This window comes from Aphelocoma coerulescens, chromosome 10 (assembly GCF_041296385.1).
Source record: "Aphelocoma coerulescens isolate FSJ_1873_10779 chromosome 10, UR_Acoe_1.0, whole genome shotgun sequence".
NCBI lineage: Eukaryota > Metazoa > Chordata > Aves > Passeriformes > Corvidae > Aphelocoma > Aphelocoma coerulescens.
The window spans coordinates 12473066-12483121 of NC_091024.1; the positions used below are offsets into that span (position 1 = coordinate 12473066).

Sequence of the window (10056 nt, forward strand, 5' to 3'; positions counted from 1 at the left end):
TACTGGGCTAATTTGAGAATAACAAACAACTCTAAAGTACAGGACAACTAATGAACACAGAGCAGTGCCAGCCCACACATGACAAATCCTCATAACAGCCTCATGAATCACTGCTGTGCTCCGTGGATCCTCGGGCACAGGGATGGGAGCTGTCATTTGCCAGGGAGTTCCATCAGCACCTTAGAGGAGCTCCAGCTCTTTCCCCACAAGCTGTTATTGTCAGGTAACAGCTTCAGACCCAAGGCAAATGCACAGAAGGATTTTAGAGATAGCCAATATCTCAAAGGACAACTGATAAAAGCCAGTGTCTCACATTCACCTCCCTGGCCCGCTATTCCACATAGCAAGCGGTAAGCTCAGCAAAGGAACACAGGGATAAGGTCAGGATGGATTCCCGGGGAAGCATTTACTGAATAGGCACAATTAAAGATGATTTACCGCGGGAAGCAATTTCCAAACACAGCTTTCTCCAGTTACAAAGACCTCCTCCCTCAACAAAAGTCATCTGCAGGGATGAATGAAGTAAAAAGAAAGACCAAGAAAGCCAGTTAAAGCCAGCTAAAACCAGCCTAAATTTTGGAAGTCAGACAAGAAGGCACAGACAACTGCACCATCACAAAGGTGCATTTCCAGAGGTTCTGCCTCCCCCAGCTCTGCATTCCAGACTGGATGATCAGCAATCACAGCTGCGTGGTCACCAGCCACCCTGAAAGCTTTCTGCCCACTTTCTAAGCAAATCCTCTTCCAAAAGCGCTCCGATTTTGCTACATTAATTCCTAGTGCAGAAGCAGCTCCTGCCGATGCCCTCCACACGGACTGAGCGAGCCCCCGGGGCGGCGGCCAGCCGGGGCTCCGCACCGGCTCCCAAGGCTCCCAGGGAAAAGAAGAGCGTTAGTTTGTGCTGGAGGCAGGAAGCAGCAGCCAAGGCACAGGTAACCCGTTCGGTGCTCCGAGCGCCGGACAGCCGCAGCCAGAGGCCAGGTGCCGCTCAGGCAGGGAGCGTCCTCACCCCGCTGCTGCCCTCGCTCAGCCCCGCTCCTCCAGCCCATCCCAGCTCCCTGAACACCCTTCCCACAGATCCCGGGATCTCCTCCCCCCGCGTTACCGCAGCTCCCCTCGCTCTCTGCTCCCAGCGGAGTCCCCGTTCCCCGGGGAGCCGGAATCCTCCGTGCTCTGCCCCTCCAGGAGCCGGGACACGCGGGCTCTGCGCCCCCAGGAGCCGGGACCCTCCGTTCTCCACCCATCCAAACGCCGGGACCCCCATGCTCTGCCCCTCCAGGAGCCGGGACACTCCGTGCTCTGCCCGTCCACGAACCGGGACCTCCGTGCTCTGCCCCACCCCAAGAACCCCCGGCCCCGCGGGGGTCCTGCCGCGGCACCCACCGCGCTGCCCCCGATGACCGCTTCGTGTTTCTTCAGGCGGGACTTGAGGCTCTTCATGGCGCGGCCTCGGGCGGGGAGCGCGAACCGGCCCCGCCGCGCTCCCGCCGCCGCCGCCACGGCCGGGACGCGGCAGCCCCGCCCCGCTCCGCCCACCTCCCGCCGCAGCCAATCGCCGCCCGCCCTGGCGGGAGCTGCAACCAATCAGCGAGCGGGGCGGAGGGGAGGGACTTCCTCGTGTTCAAGGCGTGCTGCCCGGCGCGGAACCGCCCGGCCGGCAGGGGGCGCGCTGCGGGCGGGGCGGCGCTCTGGCACGGGGCGGACCCTCAGGGCACCACAGAGAGGGCGGGTCTGCGGCTTCTGAGGGAGCGGGATAACGACCGGGATAAGGATCGGGATGGGAAGCGGGGAAAGGACCGAGACAGGTGTATTTGGTGCCGGGGGAACCCCGCCTCCATCCGTGCAAGTGCAGAGCTCCCCATGGCTGACAAGGAAGCTCAGAGGCCTCCCGCTCACCTGCAGCGGGCGGTACAAATCAGTGGCCGCCGTGCAAACAGCCCCTACAATAAACATGACATTTGTGCACAAAGGAGTGAAGAGGTCACACAGCAGAGGCCCGAGCTGGGCATAGGCAGTGTGTTAAACAACACAATTAACTCTAGCCTCGGCGTGAGCACTGTCAGAGTTCGAGTTCAGTTCTGCTCATCCCAAGTCTTATTTACTGTCCCCTTCTCACCCCATTTTCCTCACAGCCCCATCACACTGCACTGATGACAGAAGGTTTTAAAACTTATTTGAGACTTAGTTAATTATGGCCCATGGATTGGGTTTAGGACCTTGCTTATTAGAGCTGGAAAGGGGCTGTTTGATCAATGGATCTCTAATATAAGCAAGGCCGGAGGTAAATGTCACTGCCTTTTAATCAATCCAGCCAAACCCTGTTCAAACACTTGGGTTACTCTATAGGTGGCCTGTTTGGAAGGAAAGAAAATGGTGCCTTTAAATATGAACTCATTTTGTGCACAGCAGGGTGGCTGGAGAATCCAGCGAGCTCCAAAATGGAAATCTTCCCCTGGGCACTCTGACCCCTCATCCAGCACAGATTAATCCCAGATTTGGGCTTTCTGGGGACACACTGTTCATGCCCCAAATGCTGTTTAAAGTTTGTGGTGTTTTTCTCCCTAAAGAGCCATGTTTCAGGCAGTATTTCTCCTTTCATTCCCCCACAGAAGCCTCCGCACTTCCAGGGCACCGACAGAACTCCAGCATGTCCTGGAGCAGAAGGCACAGCTCCAGACACCTCTCACTCGCTGGGCAGCCCCACACCAGCTCTCCCAGGCCATCAGTCCCTTGGAACCCCTGTTCCCACCACTCCAGCCTGGCACTGCCACCCTGCCACCGCTGGCACAGGCCATCTGCCCCTGCCTGGCACAAAGCGAAGGGACAGCAGCACCTGGAAACTGGGGAGATCAGGATTCCCTGGTTGTTTTCTACCCGTGGCAACCAAATGGTTTCCTTTGGTCTTTCCTTCCTCTTTCCAATAGCTCTGAAGGGACAGGATTGGAAACGCAAATTCCTCGAGCATACCCAAGGTGCTGCACGTCAAAGGGGTATTTGCCCAGGGATGTGCACAAACATGAGGCAGCAACATTCATGTCCAATCAGGAATTCAAGGAAAACGCTCAGCCCCAGCACCAGCAGAACCTGGGGCAGATGAACTGGTTTGAATTGCTCGGATCAGAACCATTGTCTGTCAAGTTGTCACAGTAAATAGTTGTTTCATTAAAAATAAGCTTTTATTACCAAAAGTTTCAGCTTTACAAAAATATTGTCACATTCCCAGGACCAAGCTAACAGCAGTAGCTTTCCCCCTTTCCCACCAAATCTGTGCTGTTTAAAGGAAGCTCCTTCTGAGTCATTCCAGTACGAGGGAAAGCAGAATCTTAAAAATAACTCCTTACTCTCAACAGTGCCGAGAAGCTGCACAGAGCAGTTCCAAGTGCTCGGCCAATTTCGGCACCGTTCCCTGATAATTGCACACATCCACGCGCTTGCCCCAGCCAGCAGAGCCTCTGCTCTGCTGAGGGCTCAGCAGATGCTGCACTGAGAGGATGGCATCCAGCCTTGTGATCCAGCTCTGTCCCACTGGAGCCGATCCCAGGGGAAGCGTGTCCCAGGCACACCACAGTTCTCACTGGCCAGCTCTGTGCAGGGTAGAGCCTTCAGCCAGAGCAGCTGGAGCAGAGCCTTCCCATTTTTCCCCTGCTGTCAAAGCAGGAAGTTCCCTATCTGAACACCATCTCCCAGCCGATGTGTCAGCACCAGAACAAGATGTTTCATGTTGAATTACTGGAGCCTGACTTGTCGGTGTGAGTGGCAGCCCCAGGAGCCCAGCTAACCAACATCACCTCACAGTCCCCAGGCCAAGCCGGGCCGTTCCGGTGCGGTCCAGGCAGATTCCATGTCTGGCCCTTCCCTGACCACGCTGCCAGAACTATTCCCTCATTCTGGACACTTCTACAGGCTTTTTCTCCGGAGTTCTCACTTCGCTCTTCAAATTAATTCAGGCTGCTGCTGTTAAGATTCTTGGCATGTAGTTCCCACTACATCACCCCTCTGCACGTCCCATCCCCTCTTTGCCTGTTAGCTAGATGATATATCATGGAATCGTAAAATCCTGGAATGCTTTGGGTTGGAGGAGACCTTAAAGCCCATCCAGTTCCAGCCCCTGCCGTGGGCAGGGACACCTTCCACAGGGCAGGTTGCTCCAAGCCCCATTTTTGTTCCTAGTCCCTGTTTTTGTTCTGCTCTCACCCTCACTCCATTCCTGGTTCCTGGCTCGTGTCCCTCATTGTCTGGCCAGACGTTCTCCCAGCTCTCTTGGAAGTGAGACGAGCTGGGACAAGCCAGCCTGGTGTGGTTTGTGTTCCCAGTGCGTGGGCACCGAGAGCAGAGCGCAACCTGAGGCTGGTGAGATAAGGTCACTTCATGCTTTCCCAAACAGAAATCTGGAGCTCCTGCTCCCTGCTCTCCCCAGCTCCATGATTTCTCTGTCTGTGATTTTACCCTTCAAAGCACAGGTTTCCTTGGAGCAGTGGCTGAGACTGCACATCTCTGTGCACTGACTCAGGGCTTGGTGGATGTTGTGCCTCAGCAGTTCCGTGAGCAGTTCCGAGGGCCGCTGGGAGCTGCGGGCACGGCTGCCTGCACTGACACACACTTAGTGCCGTCCCAGTGACCAGGGCTGGCGTCCGAGCTCAGCAAGCAGCTTATGCAGCTCCCAAACCATCACCCTGTGTCTGCTCAAACGGCTCATTTTTGTGACAACCTTCGCTTACAGCAGCACAACAAAGGGGAGATTTATCCTGACAATGTTTGCCTGATAAGTGCCGAGTTAATGGCACACGAAATGTGCTGGCTGGTCCTCTGCAGTCCTGGGATCTAATTAATCTCTGGCAAGTCCCCCTGAAATAGAAGCAGTATTGGCCTGCACATGTAGCAGTCGAGACCAACTGATTGGAGCCAAACTGTACAGCGAGGCAGGAGGAAGGAATTGCTGCAGCACGGTGGGATTTCCAGAGTTACAGTGCCAGAGCCTGTGCTTCTGCTCCATTGGAAGAGCATTTGGGCCATTCTCTTACCCCAGTCAGAGCTCAGAAAGCTTTTGAGTCAGTCACAAAAGCACAGAACTAGGTGGTCACACACTCCAAAAAATGAGGTGGTACCGACTGTCTCAGAGGGTGAGGCCCATTTCCATAGGGATGTGACTCCGGGACCTCCACCTGCACTCAGTGACACCTTCCTGCAGCCACACAGGAGCTGGGGAGCTCCCTCTGCACAAGCCATGGCAACATCTGCCCCCAAAAAGAGGCTCAACAAGCTCTGGTTCTCAGCAGTTTCATATGATGGGAGAAGCAGATCAGTGTGAATATATTCCACTTCTCCAGGGGGTTCATTTATCAATTCATTTGTAACGGGTCATAAAAATCAAACCCCAGCACGACTGAAAGGGAAACACTCTTGGCTTTCTGTTTCCACCTGGGTCATTAAATTATCCAGCCACCTCCTGCATCACTTGCTGCCTTAATCATCCAGATAAATTAATCCCCATGCCAGGCACACACACTGAGGAGGATATAATTTTATCTACCTTTGTTCTTGAGCCCAGGAAGAATCCCAGTCTCCACTGCAAGGATAGAGCAGGGCCTTGTTCCCGTGGGATGTCTGACACCCTGCTGGGTGCAGTGTCCCTGACAGGACACAGGTGTCCATCTGGTGTCCCTCAGACCCGGGTCTCAGGATCACACCAGGCACATCCTGGGAGGAGCGATGGCCACACGGGCAGGAGGAGCACACACACAGTCACTGCCAGGCCCAGCAGCCCCTGGAGCTTGGCTGACTCCCACCTCCCCAAGGGCAGCTCCTGCCCATCCCCAGGAGTGCCAGCCAGGTGTGCACAAGCCTGCACTGCTGGATGGGGAGGGGATATGGCCCCAGGGTTGTACAGACAAGCAGAGGGAAGGTTTAACAACACGCAGCCAAAGCAAACCAGTGTCCAAGCTCTATTGGAATCATGGAATTATAGAACTGTCAAGGTTGGAAAAGACCTCTAAGTTCATCAAGCCCAGCTGTCAACCCAGCAACACCACCATGTTCAGCACTAAATCTTGTCCTTGAATGTCATATCCACGTGTTTTTTTGAACACTTCCAGGGATGGTGACTCTACCACTTCCCTGGACGGCCTCTTCCGAAGCTTGATAACCCCTTCAAGTAAAGAAATTTTTCTAATTATCCAACCTAAACCTCCCCTGGCACAACTTGAGGCTGTTTGCTCTTGTCCTGTGGGTCGTTCCCTGGGAGAAGAGTGCGATCCCACATCAGTACAACCTCCTTTCGTCTTACTCCTTTCACCCCCATCTTGTCCTGGGTTCCCAGAAAGGGAGGAGGAAGGGAACATGTTTAGACGGCAACCTGCACTCAGCAGTGTTTGCACACTGAGCTCTGAGCCCGCCTGGCCTGAGGCCGAGCTCAGGAAAAACAAAGCGTGTGCCAACCTCTTGGGAGCCGAGTGCGATGAGTGCCCAGTGCCAACTTGGCTGCTCTCCCTTGCTCCTCGCGGCTACTCCAGAGCAGTGCCCAACAGGCACAGGGAACGCTCACCCTGCGCACGGAGCCATGCCCAGACCCAGAGCCAGACCGTGCCTGGCAGGAGCTCCTGGAGAGCTGCGGTGTGCAGCCAGCAGGGCAGCGTTGGGAATGGGAACAGGTGGGAAACAGCTTTCCAAAGCTGTACGTCAGGTCAGAAGTGGGTGTAGAAACCAGGGCTGCTGCCTGCTGCCAAGAGAGCCAACAGAACAGGCTGTCCTGTGGATTCGTGACAGATTAAAACATACCCCAAAGAAGAAAACACCCCAAAGGAAGGAATCTGTTTTGGCAGCATGAGAGGGTAAAGTTCAGGTTGTGGATGAAGACTGAAAACAGCTCCTCAGTTTTCCCCACTCACACGTGCTTTCAGGGAAGTGGTGAATTTAATTTTCTTGACTGCAGTAAACTCTTGTTCCAGATGCCAGGAGAAAGTTTTGGAATGCCAGTAGGGAAGGTGTACAGTGAAGGCATCTTTGCCTGGGGCTCCAAGCCTTGCTGAGCACCTCAGCTGCTGAGAGAAAGCAAATTCACTCTCAGAGAAGTGGAATCGTGCTGAGGCACTGAGAGACAGCCAAGCAAACCCACAGTCACCGTGGTCACAGCATCTGTGTGATAAATGATGTTAATTAAGCAGCACATTCCAGCAAGTGTAAGGGAGCTGAATTCCCAAGTGAACCGAAGGCAGCATGTCCCACACAGACTGAACTGTGTCACACATGCTGTGGTCATACCTGAGGGTGGGAAGTAGAATTAGAAACAGAAGTGGGTGCAAGGGACATACCAAAAACTTGTCACATTCCCATCAGGACATTGTTGCCAATAGTTTCTGGTTCCCCTTACCTCAAACAGAAGTGGGGTTTGCTGCTGCGTTGGTTTATCAGCAGGAGCAGGCGGGAGTTTCAATGGGATTATGCAACTCCTGGAATACAGGAACAGAGGCAAAGGGGATCTTGGACCAGAGCTCCTGGGGCTGCACCAAGGGACAGAGCAATGGCAGGAGAAACCCTGATCTCCCCTGGACTGATTTGATCTCGGAGATAAAACCTTACCATGACTATGGTAAATGGGAGGACAGACTAACAGAAGGGATAAGGAGAAGTGATAAGGAGCCAAAGGAATGTAAAGATCAAAAGGAACTTAACCAGAGCTGAATGCCTTCCTGCACAGAGCAGTCTGGCCAGGGAGTGACCATGCTGCAGTTTAACTGTTTCATTTGCAGCAAAAGAGAGAGAAAAACGGGTCTCTGTGGCAACAGAGTGTGCAAAATACATCAGAGCACTGGCAGAGCTACAGACAGGTCTTCAGGGGAGCAATCTGTGGGGAGCTAGCCCAGCTCAAATAGCTGCTGTCATCAGCACATCTTCCTCCATCCTCACGGATGGGCTGGCCGGCTGCACTGGAAACCAGAGCTCCCAGGCAACCACGGCGCACTTTCCAAAGCTTTAGAGTCAGTAGCAAAGGCAAAGCTCTTCCTAAGCTTCTTATCCTTGTGTGTGTGTGTGATGTCTGAGGCTGAACCATCAACAGCTTTGAGCGTTGTTTAATCTCAAATGGATCAACAGTGAAACTGGAGCCCCGTGACCTTCAGTAGCTCCTTCACCCTAAGTCTCTTCTTGGGAACTCCTGTCAGCACCGGAGAGATCCTGATTCATTTTTAGGTTGATGAGGAGCAAAGCAAGCAGGGTCTCAGGTTAGCAACCATCCAGGCATGCAGGATTTGTAGTGTAATAATAGCAACCCCAGCGTCTCCCACAGTAATCCCAACCAGCAGCGTCTCCTGAAGCCAGAGAAACCCCACACAGCTCCCCGAGCCTCACAAATTAGCTCCATTATCTTGGCCGTGCCTTCCCTGCTCTCCATCTGCTCTGAGCAGTGGGAAACCAGTGGGGTTTGAACTCCTGCCTGCTCTGAGGGAGCAGCTGAACCTGCAGCAGCCAAATCAGCCTGGGCTCACAGAATGGAGCTGCAGCAGAGGAGGAAGAGGAGAGGCTGGGGCATGAACAACCCCCGGGGTGGCACAGGAGAACAGGGTGACCTGAGGCTGGCACATGACTGTCACTCACACCAGTTACTGCACCCGCGAGTTTATGGTACTCCTGCAAAATAAATCCTGTGTCTGCTGTTACTGCTCTCTCTTGGATGCTGGCCGATGGCAAACGGGGTCTGAATTTCCTGTGAATGGGATTCATTCTGCAAAGGAGCTTCGGCTCCTGCTAGGCAGCAATCTGTGCACAAATCCGGGAGCTGATCTCGCTGTAGAGCAGAGGCCTCAGCCCTTGGAGCAGTCCTGGAAGAAGGGGCAGGCACACTGTGTCCTAATTCCACTGGCCCCTCACAGCTTGCTGGACAAAGCCGCGAGGCTGCCTGAAATACCTGCTGGATGGGTTCGGCAGCTGGGAAACCTGAGCCGGCTCCCTGCGGATCTGTGCTGCCGGAGCTATTCAAGGATGGGTTTTCTCAAAGTCTTGTCATTTCAAGAGGGGGAAAAATACCCGTGGGCAGAGCACCCAAACAGCCTGGGAACCTCTCCGGGAGTGCTTTGCTGTGCCCTTTTGGCGTGGTGAGTGCCCGGCGCAGACACCAGACACAGTCCCGACATCAGCCCCTCCAGCGCCACCGGGATGGCGCATGCCGCAGGGCATCCCACCTGGGAATGCTTCCCTGGCTGCGTGGGCAACTCCTGCTCCTCAGTTCAGGGCTTTTTTTAGCTGGTGAGACTCCAGCCCTGCTAAACAGTGTCAGTGTCTGTCGCTCTTGGATTCTGTTGTTTGAACACACTCGTCTGCTCAGTCTCTCAAGTGCAGTGAGCAATCTGCAAACTCCATGGATAAAATAACCTCTGTCCTGCTACAGGGCAGCTTCCACACTCAAATTCTGCCTCACATCCAGCCTGGGATGCATTCCAGAGTGGTCTCTGCTGCAAGAGCCTCTCGAACAATCAGCTGTACACAGAGATCACAGTGTGAGTGATTGCATGGCTTCGCTCCCTCTCCATCCCCTGCAGGGCCCAGCAGCCCTCCGCGACTGTGCAAGTAGGGGAAGAGGCACAGCTAAATCCAAACCAGTTCCAGTTCTGCTGGACTGGGGTGAACTCTGCCCTAGGGGTTTCCCCTGTGTCAGGCACCACAGCTCCACATCCTCCTGCATTTCCAGCTCGAATGAGAACACAGGATCACAGAATCCCAGACTGGTTTGGGTTGGAAGGGACCTTAAAGCTGTGGGAAGTCATTCCCCCTTGTCCTGTCCCTCCAGGCCCTTGTTCAAGGTCCCTCTCCAGGTCTCTTGGAGCCCCTTTAGGCACTGGAAGAGGCTTTAAGTTCTTCCTAAAGCCTTCTCTTCTCCAGGCGGAACACCCCCAGCTCTCCTAGCCTGGCTCCTTAGGGGAAGAACAGGAGGAACCTGAGTTACTTCAGAAATACTAATTCTGAAAACTTGGTAAACAAGGGCCAGGACAAAGCAAGCAGGGAAAAGTACTGAAACCGGGAAGTGAACAGTCAAACACAAGGTAATATTATGTCTTAAAAACCCAA

At 54.2% G+C, this 10056-nt stretch overlaps 1 protein-coding gene across 2 annotated transcripts in view; it reads right to left on the reverse strand.

Moving 5' to 3' along the window:
• UACA (uveal autoantigen with coiled-coil domains and ankyrin repeats) overlaps positions 1-1510 on the reverse strand; it is a 28777-nt gene extending 27267 nt beyond the window's left edge. For both annotated transcript variants that reach the window (XM_069025349.1, XM_069025347.1), the window contains exon 1: positions 1384-1510. In XM_069025349.1, coding sequence (XP_068881450.1) covers positions 1384-1440 — 57 coding nt within the window. In that variant the 5' untranslated portion in view covers positions 1441-1510. The remainder of the gene's footprint in view (positions 1-1383) is intronic.
• Positions 1511-10056: the final 8546 nt, after the last annotated feature.